This window comes from Orbicella faveolata, unplaced genomic scaffold (genome assembly GCF_042242905.1).
Source record: "Orbicella faveolata isolate gen_17 unplaced genomic scaffold, um_ofav_v1 contig_1, whole genome shotgun sequence".
Lineage (NCBI taxonomy): Eukaryota > Metazoa > Cnidaria > Anthozoa > Scleractinia > Merulinidae > Orbicella > Orbicella faveolata.
In genome coordinates, this window is record NW_028301536.1 from 21,080,001 (window position 1) to 21,097,868 (window position 17,868).

At 39.1% G+C, this 17,868-nt stretch overlaps 3 protein-coding genes, 1 long non-coding RNA gene and 1 pseudogene across 6 annotated transcripts; 1 reads left to right on the forward strand and 4 right to left on the reverse strand.

Annotated features, from left to right (window-relative positions):
• Positions 1–1,804: 1,804 nt before the first annotated feature.
• LOC110044875 (adenosine receptor A3-like) lies at positions 1,805–2,972 on the reverse strand. Its single transcript, XM_020750451.2, has one exon. It carries the CDS (start codon positions 2,838–2,840, stop codon positions 1,854–1,856), a length of 987 nt encoding a protein of 328 aa, XP_020606110.2. The 5' UTR covers positions 2,841–2,972; the 3' UTR covers positions 1,805–1,853.
• A 3,886-nt stretch (positions 2,973–6,858) lies between these two features.
• Positions 6,859–9,506, forward strand: LOC149118380 (uncharacterized). 3 transcript variants are annotated; one of them, XR_016205479.1, is made up of 3 exons: positions 6,859–6,918; positions 8,859–8,968; positions 9,396–9,506. It is a non-coding gene; the product is annotated as an uncharacterized LOC149118380 (long non-coding RNA). The 3 variants fall into 3 exon arrangements; XR_016205477.1 differs by having other exon boundaries at positions 8,873–8,968; XR_016205481.1 differs by lacking the exons at positions 8,859–8,968; positions 9,396–9,506 and adding an exon at positions 8,780–8,848.
• Positions 9,507–11,770: 2,264 nt separating this feature from the next.
• LOC110044874 (adenosine receptor A3-like) lies at positions 11,771–12,938 on the reverse strand. Its single transcript, XM_089282528.1, has one exon. It carries the CDS (start codon positions 12,895–12,897, stop codon positions 11,965–11,967), a length of 933 nt encoding a protein of 310 aa, XP_089138654.1. The 5' UTR covers positions 12,898–12,938; the 3' UTR covers positions 11,771–11,964.
• A 1,015-nt stretch (positions 12,939–13,953) lies between these two features.
• LOC149118381 (adenosine receptor A3-like) lies at positions 13,954–15,293 on the reverse strand (annotated as a pseudogene).
• Positions 15,294–15,909: 616 nt separating this feature from the next.
• Positions 15,910–17,043, reverse strand: LOC110044904 (histamine H2 receptor-like). The gene has a single exon (XM_020750478.2). It carries the CDS (start codon positions 16,832–16,834, stop codon positions 15,923–15,925), a length of 912 nt encoding a protein of 303 aa, XP_020606137.1. The 5' UTR covers positions 16,835–17,043; the 3' UTR covers positions 15,910–15,922.
• Between the last annotated feature and the right edge of the window lie 825 nt (positions 17,044–17,868).

The window sequence follows — 17,868 nt, forward strand, 5'->3', positions numbered from 1 at the left end:
TTAATCCTAACCCCTTACCCTTGACCCTTCCTGATTCGAAAAATGTCAGTCCAAATCACTCCACATCCCATCATTTCCCTGAATTCAATAACTGTACGCATGATAGTTAGTCATGATGAGCCGTCCGGACGATTTTTGCATGCATAGCCGTGATACGTGTACATCCACTGAATTTCATCCAAACTGCAAACACTTCGCGACTTATTTTCATACATCTAGCTTATTGAGGGCCAAACTGTAGCTATTGCTTTATGCCTCGCAAGTGTGTAATCAGAAATTTTTCTCTTTAAGAGAAGAGCCGTGAAAAAAATAAGAAAAAATCACCTCGCCATTGCCTGAATTGTAGCCGTCTCCTTGAGTCACACACTCCCGGAGTCAGGCTAATTTTGCCAGCATCTCGACAAGGTCCAAAAAGACGAGTTAGCCGTTGGCCATCAATCATTTATCTCACTTCATTTTATAACCTCAATATACAACAGGAAACATACATCGTGGAATTGAACGTAATTTGTTCACTGACATTTTGTCAGTTCCAAAACTCTGGTCGGGAGGGTGCCTGAGAAAACATGAAAAGTATCCTTGCCCTCGTCGGGTAGAACCCCGGTTTGATTCAACATCCATAAGTGCCACTCGGCCGTGAGTGACCAGAGAAGACGGCTGAAATTCAGGCTATTAAGCTGTTGCTTGTTTCCGCCGAAAATAACGTCTGCGAACCTGAGCGACAGATTGATTTCCAGGGCGTCAAAACTTTTGTTTTGTTGTTTCAACCTTGTTCCCGGGGTCCTCCCTCTCCCTGGACCCTGAGAACGAGGTTGTTGTTGTTCGCACTCGCCTACACGCGCGTAGCCTGCTAACGCAGACGTATTTCCGGCTGTCGCTTGTCTCCGCCGAAGTCAAGCGACAGCCAGAAATACGTCTGTGTTCGCAGGCTTTCTGACAGAGCGCGCGGCCACCATCCTAACACTTGCTTGTTCACCATACAGGGAAGTTTCTAGAAAGTCACCAGAGCTTTATATGCGAACAAGCCAAAAAGGCATGCATTTGAGTGGCGGATAGCCTGTCATAGTCACGCTCATGATTACGGTTTCTTTGATAATTATTGATTCATAAAATCTTGCAAGAAAAAGGGAACAGCAGTTCATTATGTTTGGATGTCGTCTTATAATTAAGGTTTTTAATCAAGTCTTCGATTGATTGCACAATATGCCATTTCCTACACCACTGATCATCAGTTTCCCATGCCTTTCATGTTAAATTAAAACAGGTTTCTGCTTTCCTGTTTTCCCTTGATATGATCCAAATGTTTTAGAAATCCTACGTATGTCGATCTTAATTTACATGGAAACGAATTATACATAAAGTTCACATGGGGCAGCTGCCTTAAGAAAAATAACATTAAAATTTTTGATCCGACATATTTAAGCTTCTATGAAAGAGTGCACGCAGTCAAAATTCGATTAAAAACAGTACAATTTTCCGGTCATTGCACCTTTAGTGTTTCTGTCTTATTGTGCACTGAATAAAATTCATCTTTCCTCGGCCTTAAACCGTTCTCCGATTTGTCATGTGATATTACCCTGGATGTTAGTGTCTATAGCACAGATCTGGGTTAAATTATTTTCTCGGCTCATTCACTCTTTTAAATAAATGTATAAGCCATATCTTGATGGATCCTAATCTAGAAAACTTTTGCGCAGCTGCCGTTATGCGACCTTTTCATGGGCATCAGTACTAATTTCAGTTTACCTAGCAAAAAGAAAAGGTAGAATAAAACGTTTAATGTTGCCATTATCGCCTGTAACTAACTCCTTATCTATGGGATCTAGTTTATTTCATTGTGGATTCGTGGTTAATTAAGTTATTGGAAAAGTTGCAGATCGTTGCACAGCAACGGCGTTTGCTAACCTACTGTACATAGATGAAAGGAAATTGTACATGGCACGAAAAAGGGCCATTACTTTCTCTTTCAGTTCTTTGATCTTCCAACAATATAGAAAAGGATTTAAAAAAGAATTGAAAAATGCTATAATAGCGCTAAAATGCAGGGCAAACCGTGTGTACTTATTGAGCCCTGTACTAAGAATAGCAAGCAGAGATGACAAGTACGGCATATAGCAAACAACAAGTAGTCCATTGATCCATAGCATGTTATTCAAATTTTTCTTATATTGAACTAGGTTAAAGGAGACTGGCGGTTCTCTAGAATTGTTTTGTTGATGAATTTGTTCAACATGGTGACGAAGACCACGACGGATACTGAGATAGCATAAAAGTGTCACAAGGCAACAAATGGTTAAGGCTATTGCTCCAGAAATCTTGTTGACTTGCTCGTTCAAAAACCAGGATCCCGACCAAACTGCGGTTGCGACCCACTGTATAACAAGAATGCAAACAACTCGTCTGAATTTCACGAGTTCTCGGTATCTCAAGCGGAGATGAAAGGCGAGATATCGATCAATGGCAATTGTAGCGATAGTCTGAAGGGAAACTCCTGCAATAAAGGTTGATGTCCGCCCATACGCGATAGATATAATGCAGTAACACCCGGGCATTTCCAAAATGATCGTCAAGTAGTAAGCTGTAAACAGTGGAAGGACAATCAGCCCAACGAACAGATCCGTCAGAGCCAAGCTACATAACAAAGCTTTCGATGGAGAATGAAGAGATTGACACTTGCGAAGAACGTACAAGATGACTGCGTTTCCAGAAGTCGATAAAACTGAACACATCACGCTTATTACTACACAGATAATGATGTAGATATTGTTGGACACGTTCTGAGCGATGGCGTAACTTTGAATTCTGGTTGGATTACAAAATGATTCAGATGTCCCTGACATGTCTAAGGGATATTGCTATTGATCACTGCATTTTCTTAAGATTCCTCCAATGAAGCTCTTTTTACGGTCACATAACCAGACAATCCAGAAAGACGAGCAAATGAATCACTGATGACCCGTTTCCCAGTCAACACATTCATTACATTGAAAGAAGATGGAGACTACCCGTGATCTAAAAGCTTAACATTTACTTTTCAGTAACACCTGCGCCACAAGTAATAAAAGACTTTTTAAATTTAATTTTGAGGAAACAATCATCACAAAAAGCAGTCATTGGCATTTCGAAGAGTACACATTTTCACAATATGGGGGGTGGCGAATGGTCCTTCAAAAACTCTGGGTCTCGCACAATTTTAGTCGAATTTCACGGGTCTAACGGTCTCATTTTTTTAGCGGTTATGTGCGTCTCGCAGTCTCGATTTTTATACGAAGCTCTCTCGGAGTTTCGGCTTTTTGCAGTTGAAAGGTTAAGGGTTTCGAAGTTCCGATTCGTTTGTTTGTTTTAATAAATGACGTCTTCTCGTCACTTGATATTGAATTTCAATAAAGCAACTTTCAAATTTCCGAGAAAATGTTAATCCTAACTTTTGCCAAATTGTCTGAATTCCACAAAAAGCTACAAAACTTACCGCAACGTCATTTTGGCGCCAAAAAACAGTTATTTTGTTCTAGGATATCCCAACGTAGTGTGTTATAGTTAATTTCTAGTTCCAGCTTGTTCGCAAAGGCTGGCTAAAAGGCTAAAAAGAGATTTATTTTACGCGGTAAAATAAATGGTTTTATGGTGCTTGTTATGACTCCGTTCTCACTTCCGCCTGAGGGGCTTCCGGTACTACGCACGGTTATGATGTCACATGCCTCGATACGATTTCTCTCCCTTCACGTCGATTGAAGAAAGCATCGTGTTAGAATTTCATCCCCTCCTCCACCCCGTCTCCTCCGGTACATATAGTCTTATTCTGGGGCTCGCCAGCGGTTTTCACCCTCACCTTTGCTGAGAACGAGGTCTTTTAAAGGGTTAGCTCTTCCTTAGGGATGAGTGATTGGCAAATAAATGCTGTACACTTTATTGATTTAATAAACGGCCACTAACGTGGCCAAAAGTTTGCCAATCCAGGTGTTATCCTTTTTACCTACTTCCTCCGTTCCCATCAAACCAAGCTTGGCCTACGCAGTGCTCATGCGCGGCTTTGTTAATAACATGCGTCATAAAGGAGAATCAAGAAGCCACACACAACCCACGATAGCTCATGATGAAACCTACGAAGTCCAAGAACTTATCTGTTGTCCCCTGTGGAACTGTGTAAAGGCACAAGTATTTACTACAGAAGGTTCCTTTGTAAGACTCCTGTACAAGCTCATTCTCGCTCATTCTTATAGCTCTCAACTAAATCTGGAGCTCGAATTTTAAGAGTCTGAGCCCCTCGCGCTCGCACTCAAAACACTTTGAAGTCTCGGTCTCGCAATCTAAAAAGTCAGTATGTCTCTGGCTCGCAAAGAAAAGCGCTGGTCTCGCCGTCTCGCATTTACCATTCACCACCCCTAATTTGGAGCACACATAACAGTAAACAATGGCTTTATTGTGGCTATATGTTACTTTCTCACTTATGAAATGCACCCAGGTACGAAATTTACAAATTTTACGATTTGATTTTTCCACAATGATTAGCACAATTTAGCATACTTTTTAAACCGTGAATACGAAACGCGACTGTCTTGTCGGTTGATACTCCCCTTTCTTAATCGTTTATTTTGAAAGGGTTCCATTGAACCAATGTTAATGAAACTTGGGATAAAATTATCTGTATTATGAAGTATGAGTGGTCAACGTTTCAAAAACATCTATCGAGCTGTTTTCAAGATTTTTGCAGAAGCACTAAAAATAATCAAAAATTACTCAAAAATTATAATGGGAATGACATTAACAAAAAGTCTCGTTCTTGAGATGACAAAAAAGAAAACCAAAAAAACTTTTACGGCTTCAAACTTAAAACGCATTTTGGTGTTGTTTGAAGCAATGCCATCAAAATAGTGGTCAACTGTCAGTCCATTTACTGTTATAATGCCAAAAGTTTGATTTGAAATGTTTTTCTCGATTTAGTCGAGATCAAACTTACAGAATTTTTTTATTCTTGTATATTCTACTTGCCATGCATAATAGTTTCAGGCATTGGTAAGAGCTTTTTCATATCACATCTGGTTCGCGCAAAATTCATGTTTACATTGATTTTCAATTTTTTGGTATATCGTTTCCATGGAAATATCGATTATCTTCAGAAATACATCATACCAAACCTCAATTCATTTCCAATTGCTGGTGTAATTTTCGTATCGATTCAATAACGAAAGACTGTTAAAAAGCTGATTGAAAATGCTTGACATAGTCCAGAAAAACTGTATCGAGGCACTCTACAAAAAAATCCGAGGCTGAGATTTTGAAAAGAATATAATTTTGTGTGTTCAAAATTTGTAAATGCAATACAATTATATGTTTCTAACTAAACCGTATAAAATTCTTCCTTTCTCTAAAAGGCAAAACTAGCCAAAAGGCCAAAAAGCAACAAAAACGGCTCTAGCCGTATGTTCGAAGCTAATACATTTCTACAAGAAGTCATATCAGGCTTTTATGCCTGCAGGCTAGCTCCAAAATTACTTGACACCAGCCACACACCAAATACACTCGGAAACAGAAATGTCACAGGCAAAAATCTAAGAATATTCACAAGAATATTTTCAGCCTAAAATCGGTAGAAAAATAAGAATATTCAGCTTCGGCCGGAAAAAACAGTACTCTTGTAAAAAAGAGAGTGTATTCAATCTAACCAGAGTGATATTCACTGACAGGCTAACAAGAGTTCAGAGTTTCACTCCAAATTAGTTTGAATAAACCCAGAATAATACCGCTTACGGTCAGCACTCGATAATGGAAATAACACTTGAAAGGTCTGTAGGCTGCATTTTACCACCGGTCTACCGTCTGCATTTTACCCTTAATCTGCATTTCACCTTCGGTCTGCAGTCTGCGTTTTACAGTGACCGGTCCACGATACAGTCGTTTAAAACTAATCATTAAGTGTTTTGTTATACCTCCCGGCTCAAAAATAGATAAAACTGCAAAACATATGATTTGCTTGACGCCCTTGCACACGCAGCACCAGCGGCAGTCCAGTCAAAACCGAGCTGTCCCATCGAAACGAAACGATAGACTGTCTTCCCAGTTAACAAAAATAACAAAGACAATATAAATAAAGTTACTTTGGCTTCTTCTAATGCTTAACTCGATAAGTCTGGGTTTGATTTGACGAGGAACAACATATTTTGTTGAAATGACACAACTATCTTCCTACCTGGCGACAGCGATCGAAGAGCGAGTTGCCGAACGAGGGCTATCCATTTTTGGCGCTAACTTAAAACTTTCGAGACACAAAATGCCCAAATTTTCAAATTTTCCCTTTTGTTAATCTGATAAGTTTTTGCAATTATAAATCCCTTTTCTTGAATAATGAATGCCATCTATAGTTATAATGAATAATGAATGCCACCTTGCCTGACTTCAATGGCTTTCCTGTTAACATGCGTTTTAGGTCAGGCCGATTGGCACACAAATAGGCGATTTGCATAATGGCGTCATTTGACTACAACTACCAGAATCCTTCACTTTTTCTGTTTCTTATGGTAATCAGGGCAATTGTTATTTAAACCCCACTGGGAATTCAAAATCTAAATAATAAAGAAAAAACGAAAGGAATTCTGGTAGTTGTAGTCGAGTGACGACAACGTGCAAATCTGCTATTTGCCCCCTCGGTTTCAAAGAGCACGACCTGATCGCGTGCGAGTCGAAAGTTCAAGTTGTTGTTTCCATAGGGAGTTAGTGAGTTTTGTTCGCCCTAGGGAGTTGGTGAGTTTTGACCCACGACACGTGACAAGTTCTCCTCCAATTGGAAAACGTATTTGAGTTGGGAGGTATAACAACAATCCTTGTTTGTTTGTTTGTTTGTTTGTTTGATTGATTGATTTGTGACGTCACTGATATCTCCTCTTTAGGCGGCTTCATTTTCCTCTGTCGGAGATCAAAATGGTGAGTTCTTTCTGGCTTGTAGCTTGGACTTACGAACATTCTGGGTATTATTTAGGTCGCTGAGCAGCTTTAATGCGCTTGAAATATCAGCTTTCCGAATCAATTGAACCCTTTAACTTATAATTATATTGCTATGGCTGAGAAAAGGCCAAAATTGTCGCGTATATTTGAGAACCTTTGCATGAGCGGCACAGTTTTTGATGGAGCTAAAAAAAGCATTAGTTCTGAATATTGAAAGAGCACAGCAAAATTAAGCGTCCCGAGGAATCTGTGCCCGATGTATTGAATACTTCTTGTGTTGCGCGCGCGGGTTTAAAATTCGAAATTTCATAAAGAATTATGATCTCATTAGCACTTTTGCCACCCAGAAATTTTGCAGTTTTTGAAAGCTAAAGCTAATTTCTCCTCCAATATTTCACCCAAAGAGCCAAAACTTTTACCAGTTACTTAGTTTCACAAGCTTCTTAAATATTTGTAGGTAATTCGTGTCTAGCGTGATGCCTTCTCTGCGCAAAGTCGTATGTTAATGAGGACAAATGTAAACAATGAGTCAGCAAAGATTTTCCTGTTGGTCTTGATACCCAAAACACTCGCTCGTTTTCGAGCAAAATTCTGGAACCGAACTATTGTCTTAGTCTTTTCTAATCCGTATAAAACCGATGCGAAGAAGTCTTATTTGGCTTCGTGTATCAGAATGAGAAATTTGAACAAGTACATTAGCCCGCTGGTTTAATTTTGTAAAACATGGACGCCTGTGATCAGGTCTCGTGCTGTTTAAAGCTGACCGTCTAAGAGATTGTCTTGTATTATTCAAAGTGAATTTCCAGGGGGCTAAATGAATAAATATAGGCAGGTAATGCAAAATATCCGAGTGATTTTTGTATAAGAAGAAAAGGAAGAGATATCTAAAGGGAGGCTTTCACGGTTGTGCGATGTCTGTATTATTTATTCACCTGTGCACGCTTTTTCGCACAGGCACAGTTTTTCATTGTTTATGAACCAATCGTAAGCAAGTTACCTAATTTCGAATGCAAATAGCCGTAAAATCATCAACGTTGAACATATCATACCGGTCAACTCTAAATCCAACGGTCGACAGCGTCGGTAAAATCTGCTGAAATCTTGTGAGAATTTTGGTCACGCGCCCGGAGTGGGGAGGGGTACTCCCTTATATGGGTTATATAGGTATGTGCGGCCCCAAAGGGTATGGTTTTTCAGCCGTTTTGGTCAGAAATAGGGTATCGATTTTGGCCATTTTGGTAATATATAGCGTATGGCTTTTCTACTCTAGTCTTGAATTGGGTATATTGTTAAGACCAAGCTACTTTTTCGTTATTATCGATAAGACCATCAACAGAAACCCTTCAAAAATTATGTTTAGGGCAACTGTGTCAACTGCAACGGTCATAAGTAGGGTATGGAATTTTTGGTCAGGTCATATACAGGGTAGGAAAAATCGCAGATTTTGGTCATAAATAGGGTAAGGGTTTTGGAAAGCGGGCTGCACACCCCCACCAAATTTTTTTGGGAGTACCCCCCTACCCGTTATTCTGCCAGGACTAACTATAGCATGAAATAACGGAACTACATCTGAGTGGGGATTTTAAAACGATTGCATTGATAAGAATCGAAGAAAAGTATTTTGATTTAGAGACATGCGCCTAACCGTGAAACCCTCCCTTGAACATTTTTTTGCGAAGGTTTTTGTATTCCGGTGGAGTAGTGCTCGCTGTGCCATTTAGATACAAAAAATAAAGAATTGTTGAGTTTGGTCTTTATCCAATTCTGTGTTGCTGAAAGTAAATTTTCTTCCTTTAAGCTTAAAAGATTTCCTTCAAGGGTGTATTTGCTATTTTGATAGACGTTTAAGAGACGTAACTGCAGGCATTCCAAGCATAGCCGGCGGCATGTCAAGATTGTGCGTTATACCAATTGTGCAGGTTGTTTCCCCAAGGATAAGGCTATAAAGAAATTTGTTACTGGGAGCATTGTGGAGGCAGCAGTGGGAGATATTACTAATGCAAGTGTAATCGAGCCAAGCGGTACTTTGGTAGGTCTTTAAAATCACTTTCTGAAATCGTACAAATGTACCGTGCAAATGTCCCAGTGCTAGTGAGCATTGCAGAATGCAATCTAGTAATTTCAAATGTTTGTTGTAGGGTTCTGGGTTAGGGGTTTTTGTAAAGATCAGAGCTGATTTAGACGCAATTCTGCCAAAATCATAATTACATGTAAAACTTGACGCAGTCTGTCCTGTACAGGTTTCAAAACTTAATGACCTTCTTAGCCTCAGACAATGTCCGGTGATGAAAGTTGCGTGCAGTTTTTGCATGACGTAGCGTGCACTAAAGAAGTCACATGTGACACAGATTAAATTATACTAATAAGACTATGGCTGGATCTTTAGATTCAGTGTTCAACATACACCTTACTAACTGTTAGGCCATCCTTGACTATTTTTCTTTTCAATATTCTAGCCTGACAACGCCAGGTTGGACCACAGCAAACTAAGGCAGCAAACTGTTGCCTGCAGTGACTGTAGTTGAATCCAAAAGGATCGGATAGTAAAAACGGTCACTTTACAATTGTAGTGTGGTTTTGAAATTCATTTAAATATCCTGCGCACGGAACATACACAGTCAAACGGCTCCACTCTGCTTAAAAGTCCTCCTAATAACACAGCATTAGTATCCTTCAGAAACACGTGAAGCAAGAAAGGTCGAGATACGGAAAATCAGTTGCACGGCAAATGCACAGATGTCACGTACCGTCGGATTCGTGTGGGCCTCTCAACCCCATTTTACAACTTCAGGCGGTATGGGCTTCGGTAGTTCCTTCGCCAACATAATTTTGGCAAATTTATTCGATTTTGTCAAAAACTGAAGCTAAAAACACCGGCAGGCCTCCAACGTTAAAAACTTTCTCGTCCGCCATATTGTATTTGCAGTGATTCGTGCCCAGGCCTTCCTCTTTCCCATCCGATGGCTTGAACCAGTCCTCGAGATTACACGATTATCGACAAATTAATTGCTTTCATCAAGCTTTAGTGCCAACCTACCTCCTGTACTTAAACATTACTTAGTTTTACTCAGTTCGATTAGCTTTTTAGTTATCCTGAGTAAACATTACCTCTTTTTTGTATTAATATATTATATTGTAAAGTTTAACTTTTTTTATTTGGTAATAAAAGCTTGTTGTTGTTGTTGTTGTTGTTGTTGTTGTTGTAGATTACACGAATATTGAATGGAATGAAGATATACGGATTAAATTAACTGGATATAGAGCAATTAAATTAAATAAATATAGACATATCAAATTGAATTAATTCAAAAGTATTCCATAAATATATTATTAAATTCAATAAATAAATAAAATATTACTAACCACTTATTAACCTTACGGGAAAATCTCAAACCGAGACCATGTTGTAATCCGCATCTACACTTATTTTACCGCATAACTACCCTTAGCACTTGGTGTAAAATCTCGTGCCTCTTTGCAGGCATGCACAATTGTCATTCAATCAGAAGCCTGAGAAATCAAAACCCTTCCTGTCTCGCTTTCAATAGTTTTTCAATGGTTCGCTGGATCATCTATGCTTTTCTGTTGATTAGCCTGAGTGTTTTCTTGGTTTTAAAAACTGATCTTTACCTACACCAGTAATCATCACTTTTAAAAGTTTGTAGTTTTCCTGTTTTCATATCTAACGGTTGAGTTTTAATAGGATCGTACTATTTACGATATTTTGATGCACACCATGAACATTAATAAATGAATTCAACTTCTCGTACTTTTAACAGTCTAAGAGGTCTTCGTATACTATTTTCTGTTGTCATATAGAAGTACTAAGAAGTATATCAAATACTGGTTGTACATGTATTTGGTTGGATCCTGCACAGTCTGACAAAAATATATAAACGCTATTTATGAAACTCTGTCATAATGATATCCACTCGACCATGCCCGGCGTAGTCAATCGAACGAAACCGAACCAAAAATCAATCGAACTCAATCGAACTTAGTCGATTAATACTGGGTAACATGAACACCTCAGTACACTATGTAAACTGTCTTCAAATCGTTCGGAATAACACCGAACGGGGATATTCTTAAGAGATTTAAACCGCCGTCGCTAAAGTTTCGTTTAGATAACTAAAAACGACCAGTGAATCTGGATCTTGACGCACGCAACAGTGTAGAGTGTGTACAAAATAGTTATTACTAGTGCTAAAAGTGTTCTCATTACCTCAAAGTAGATTTCTATTAATTAAAACTGCAAGTGGTGTATCTATCTATCCTCGACACGGACGGCGAAAAAGCACTCATGGTAGCCTTTTACCACCGCTTCCAGAATGGTTAGTTTCACCTCTTCTGCCCTGTCCGAAATCTTGCCTGTTGTACTCGTGTTTGAAATAGAAGCCAATAAAGAACTTATTTGACCGCAACGCTTTGTTTCAAACCAGATGAAACTGGATTTATGTTCGATTGTTGAAGTGTTCGATTACCGAACGTTCGATTGGTAAAATTTTTGGGTGAGTTCGATTAAGTCCGATTGCCGAAACCAATCGAACTCAATCGAGCGATTGAGTTCGACTGAGTTCGATTGAGTTCGATTGAGTTCGATTACCGAACGTTCGATTGACTACGCCCGGACCATGTCGACAGAATTTATTTTAACTTTGCAAAACGTTGTATGCCGTTTTTGAGTAACAAGTACTTGTTGTCTTTAAAGCTAAAAGGTGTTTTTTATTACAGGTTGTACTGTGACTAACTGGAAATACTTAAACTATAAATAGCTTTATTGCTTACCACCAGGTAAACCGTCAAACTGCGAACGGGCTGCATAGCGCACTCAGAGTGCGAAGTCTCAATTTCTGATGTTTAATTTGCAGTTCAGGTTTTGTTCTTTGAGGTTTATTTTGAAACAATCTGATCAATTTTGGGTCATTGTTTCCGATTTCAGTATAGGGCTGGAACAGTTATTGAAAAATGTTTCCGCACTGCAACTAACATTACAGCTTACAGGCTTTGCTAACCTACTGTGATCTACTGTCCATCAGATGACAAGAAGTTGTAAAACACACGGAAAAGGGCCATAACTTTCTCTCTTAGTTCTTTGATCTTCCAGCAATATAGAATAGGATTTAAAGACGAATTAAGATACGTTACAATGGCACTAAAATGTAAAGCAAACCGAGTAAAGTTACTGAGTCCAGTGACAAGTATTGCAAACAGCGATACCAAGAGTGGCAAATAACACCCAAGAAAAACGCCATTGATCCAAAGCATGTTATTCACAGTTTTCCTGTATTGACCCACATTAAAATTGACCACCAGTGAACTGGAATTCGCCTGCTGGTGAATTTGTGCAGCTTGGTGTCGAAGACCACGATAAATACACAGATAACAAAGCAACGTTATAAGAGTACAACTGATTAAACCGATTGTCCCTAGATACCCATTGATTAGCGTATTCCAAAACCAGGATCCCGACCAAACTGCGGTTGCGATCCACTCTAAACCAAGAATGCAAAGAACTCTTCTCAGTTTCACGAGTTCTCGGTATCTCAAGCGAAGATGAAAGGCGAGATATCGATCAATAGCAATTGTAGCGACAGTCAGAAGGGAAACTCCTCCAATAAAGGTTGAGGTCCTTCCATATGTGATGGCTATGACACAGTAATACCTGGGTATTTGCAAAATGACCATCAAGTAATAAGCTGTAAAAAGCGGAAGAACAATCAGTCCAACGAAAAGATCCGTCAGAGCCAAACTACATAACAAAGCTTTTGATGGAGAATGAAGAGATTGACATTTTCGAAGAGCGAGTAGGATCATAGTGTTACCCAAAGACGATGAAACTGAGAGGATCACGGTAACAACACAGGCAAAGATGTAGATAATCTTCGGAAACTGTTCTGCCGCAGGGTAAAAGTGAGTGCTGGTAGAACTGCAAAATGATCTGGATGGCTCTGCCATTTGGAAGAGATGTTTACGCTGGTCTTTGTGTTCCTATAGATCGTGATTAATTATATATTCTGGCCAGCCAATCTAGGAAAACAAGCAAATGTATCCAGTGTTCATGAATTATTTCAACAAATGCTCTAATTTGAAAGGAAGAAGCCACCATAAAACGTTTTCTGAAATTGCTGATTGTTTTTTCACCTAAAAACGACGTTTGGTGTCCTTTTTGTCTGTAAATAAATCGCCTGCTAGGCTTTCGTTCAGAGAACTGCCGTTACTATCCCTCAATGTTTCGTTTCTTTCTCTCTTTCCTTTCCGCTGATAGATGACTCAAGAAATATGTTTGTTTTAGAATTTTCTTGTTAATATTCCTCCCCTGCATAGTCATAACATTTTAGTGTAGCCCGCTTCAGTCAAGGACGGAGAGATGCCTGACTATAATTTCTGACACTGAGTCCGTCACATCTGTCCGTCAAGCAACAATGAATCGAATTAGCATTAAAACTGAATTATCCGGGTGCGCCTTTTAACAGTAAAAGCTGGCTAAATACTCAAGTTTGGAGGACAATGACCACAAGAAAGATTCGGATTTGGATGTAAATTTAACTTATCATGGGATGCAAAAAAGTAAACAATATTCTCTGATATTTGGGCGAACTATATGTATTTCCTCGCAGACATTATCTGGTACTGAACATCCGATCCAGAAGCGTCAATAGCCAATTCCATATTTTGGCAAACACCTTAGTGGTCCAGAATCCAGCAATTTAGAATCTTTTTATTAGTTTTGCGCCGTGTGTGGTCCGAATGAACGGAATATAATCACACATTGACTGGTTAAACAGTTTTACTTATAATCCATCAAGTAGTTTCGCTCGCACGCCATTGTTGACATTTCATCGAAAACAGCACACTGAATTTCCTGTTCAGTTTGCTTTCAAATCATCTACCTTATCTTTAGACTGAATAATGATGTATTTTTTAGTTCTTTAAAGGTTTTTTGTTTACCTACATAAAATATATTACGGTAATTTTGAGTGCCACTTGAAAGCGGTTTTTTTTTATAATCCCTTCTTTTATAAATACTGGTCATGTTTTATTGGATCCCATCCTATAAAAGCAAATATATATGCCACCTACACCATACATTAAATGACATTTTATTTACCTAACGAAATGAAATGCTTTACACCAAAGCAAGGCGCAAAGTCTGAATCCCTGATTATTATTTGTTGCTTAAGTAGCCGCAACACTATCGGTACAACTTTCTAGTTTACTTTCGTTATTGTTAATTTATGACGGAAATCAGTAAAGGCCGACTGGAGCACACTGTATTGTTGCAGCGTTTTCTAACCAACGGCAATCCTCTGTGCATAAGGTTGGGGTGATAAGAAGTTGAACCCGAGCGCGCGCAAAACGGCAATAACTTTTTCCCTCAGTTCTTTTATCTTCCAACAATATATAACAGGATTGAAAGAAAAATTTACATAAATGGCGCTAAAATTAAGTGCAAACCGAGTATAGTCATTAAGTCCCATGGCAAGTGTAGCAAGCAACAATGCCTAGTGTGGCAAATAATACAAAAGAAAAAGTCTATTGATCCATAGCATGTTATTCACAGCTTTCTTGTACTGAGCCACATTAAAGTCGGTCGACTCACTGGAGTTCACCTGATGGTAAATCTGTGCAGCATGGCGACGAAGACCACGACAGATTCCGAAATAACAAAAGAACGTTATAGGAACGCAACCGAACAATACGATTGCCACAATGATCTCGTTGATTTGGTCATTCCAAAACCAGATTATCGACGAAACTGCAGCGAAAATCTAATCTGCCACAAGAATGAAGACAAATCGTCTAAGTGTGACGTGTTCTCGGTATCTCTGTCGAAGACGAAAGGCGAGATATCGATCAACAGCAATTGTTGTTGTAGTCAAAACCGAAGTCCCTTCAATGAACGGTGATATTCTCCCATATGTGATGGCTATAACACAGTAATAACTGGGAATTTCTAAGATGATCAACAAGTAGTAAACTGTTACCAGCGGAAAAACAATCAGCCCAACGAAAAGATCCGTCAGAGCCAAGTTATGACAAACCTTTTGATGGTGAATGAAGAGATTGACACTTGCGAAGAGCGAGTAGGATCATAGTGTTACCCAAAGTTGATGAAACTGAGAGGATCACACTAACAAGACAGGCAAAGATGTAGATAGTCCTCGGGAATTGTTGCACCGCGGGATAATAGAGAGTGCTGATAGGACTGCAAAAGGACGTGGACGTCCCGGTCATCTCTAAAGTGGTCATAAACCTCTTTTAACTGAGATTGCAGCTAATTCAGTGAAACGGACAAATGGATCGTCCACATTATTGATTGAACTGTCACTAGCAAGTTGACTTGTGTTGACTAATGAATTCTCTGCAAATTACCTATGAACTTTAAGGTCGACTGTATAGTGCTTACAGTCAATTAGCATTTTGCGTACACTATATATTCAACTCTGTACTTTGTAATTTAAACTGAAGATGAAGGAAGATTCTGTTGAAACATGTTTTTAAAAAACGTTGTGTTGTTTATAAAAATTTTAACATGTCTGCAACTATCCAGACCTTCTGTTAAGTTAGTACTTGATATTTTCTTAAAAAACAAGACCATCGTGCAATTTCTGCTTGTCGACTCTTTTTTCATCATTTTGTATACTCATCCGCTAAAAATAAACTAACACTGTTGTGTCGACAATAAACTATGTTCCTCCATTTTAATTAAACCCAACAGGTGTAACGACACGACAACGGCTCTTTACATGAAGACAATAACGATACTTTTCAATACGATATATGGGCACGCTTAGATAATACTAAAACAGCTCATGACAGCGGTAACTAACCTTTCAACTTTTATTGATAACATTTGTATTTCTCTTCATAGTAACAGTGTAAAACCGGCTTGCGTGCAAAACTAATTACGTAAACACTATCCATCAAATTAAATCGGCAATTTTTTTTCATCAGTTTTTGCATAAATTTACGATTGCCTTTACATGGGGTGACAGATGTTCTGAAATATGGCAAAGGATTCTTTCCTTATTTCTTTCATTTTCCAGCAATAAATGACCGGGTTGAGAGAAGAATTCAAGTAAATAACAACCGATGTTACGTTTTTGGCCAAAACCAGTACATCGTTGTCGAATGCTATTAGTAAGATCAGGTTAAGATAATACGGTACATAACATACAAGGAGACAGCAATAAACCCAAACCATATTGCCTACAGTTCTCTTATATTCACCTACACTGAAGCTGCTGTTGTTTTGGTTCGTGGCAAGTTGACATTGCACCTGAATGAGTGCCGCCTGACGACGTAAACCTTTGTAGATTCTCTGATAACAAACCAGAGTAATGACAACACAGCTCAATATTGCTATAGTTCCTAATACCCTGTTCAGAGTCTCATTCACTATCTCAGTGCAAGCCCACATTATTGCTAAAATCCACTCCGCAATTAGCAACGAAACCACTTTTCGCAGCGTTATCACTTGACGGTATTTTATTCGGAGTCGGAAGGCAAGGTATCTATCCAAAGCGATCGCTGTAGTTGTGAAGAAAGACACTGTCCCCAACACGGCAGCCATGATGCGAAACGACCTCCACAGAAAACAGTACAGTGAAGGTTTCTTTAAAACTACAGCCAGATTCCAAGCCAGCTTAAGCGGAATGACAAGAACTCCAACGCCAAGATCCGATAGTACCAGACTGTATAGAAGAGCCTTTGATGGGGGCTGTAAAGTTCGACATCTTCTTAAAGCAGCCAGAATCACACTATTTCCAAGAGTGGCGGTAGCTAGAATAAGGCTGTTGGCAACACTTACGACGTGATAGACTTCTTTCGGGAAATCGTGTGTTATGTTGTAACGAGCGAAATCCGCCAGAGAGCAAGTTGATTCGTTCATTATGAGCAGCTGTGCCCCAAAATTTCTTCAAAGGAGTGGAAAACTGTCGGTGATGGTGCTGCTGACACGATCAGTCTAGATTTACGACGTCTATCCTCAACGAAGGTATGATAATAATATCATTTTTACAGATGTGGGCCTGTGCTAACAGAAAATTTTTGTTTACTAAAAGTCGTCAATGCGATGCACTTTTCACATGCAAATTGTCATCTTTTATTTCAAGGTTAAAAATTGTTTGCATTTCCTTGGCTATTATAGTGTCGGACGGGTTTGTGGACTGATTTATTATTCCTCCATAATTAGTTTTGCTACACCTGTCTTTCGTGCAAACAGTGATAATTACCAGAATTTCTCGTCTGGCTATTGCTATTTTTCTTTTTTGAATAGAACAACCGCGGGGGTCAAAGCAGTCCAAATCCGCGCGAATATCGACCCTCGGTCGAAGTTTGCTAGCCGATATAGAAACCCCCTAAAAGAAATCAAAAGGCTTTTTAAGCCAACTCGCGATAGATAACATAGCCAGTAAAACATGGAACACGTGAGTTGGGTGAATCAATCTGATGTATTCGAGTTTTCAGCGAATTGGCAAACCCTGAACGTGGTTGTTTTGTCAGTGTCACAGGGAGTCAGGCTCGGTTTCATGTATAATCTGTATAATCTGCTACGCTATCACTCATTAATTACCCGCTGACAGAATAAATCAACACCAAAACTTAACTTATGAGAACCGACCCCTCATTTGCATATCATTTGCATAATCTGATCACCCACTACAACTCGTAACTTACTATCGCAATCGCTGATTAAAAAGGTTTTTCGGTCTTCACCACAATCTTCGGTAATTTATTCCATTTGCTAACTTTCTGTTAATTTTCCTTTGATTTCCAACAGAACAATTCTTTATTAATTAGAATACACATGCATATTAAGTGTAAAACTTCTGGGGGAAACGCATATTCGGGAAAAAATGCGATGCTGTTAGCGAGTTCGTATGAGTCAGTACGTGGCTGCGTAGCCGCGCGATGCGGTTCCAG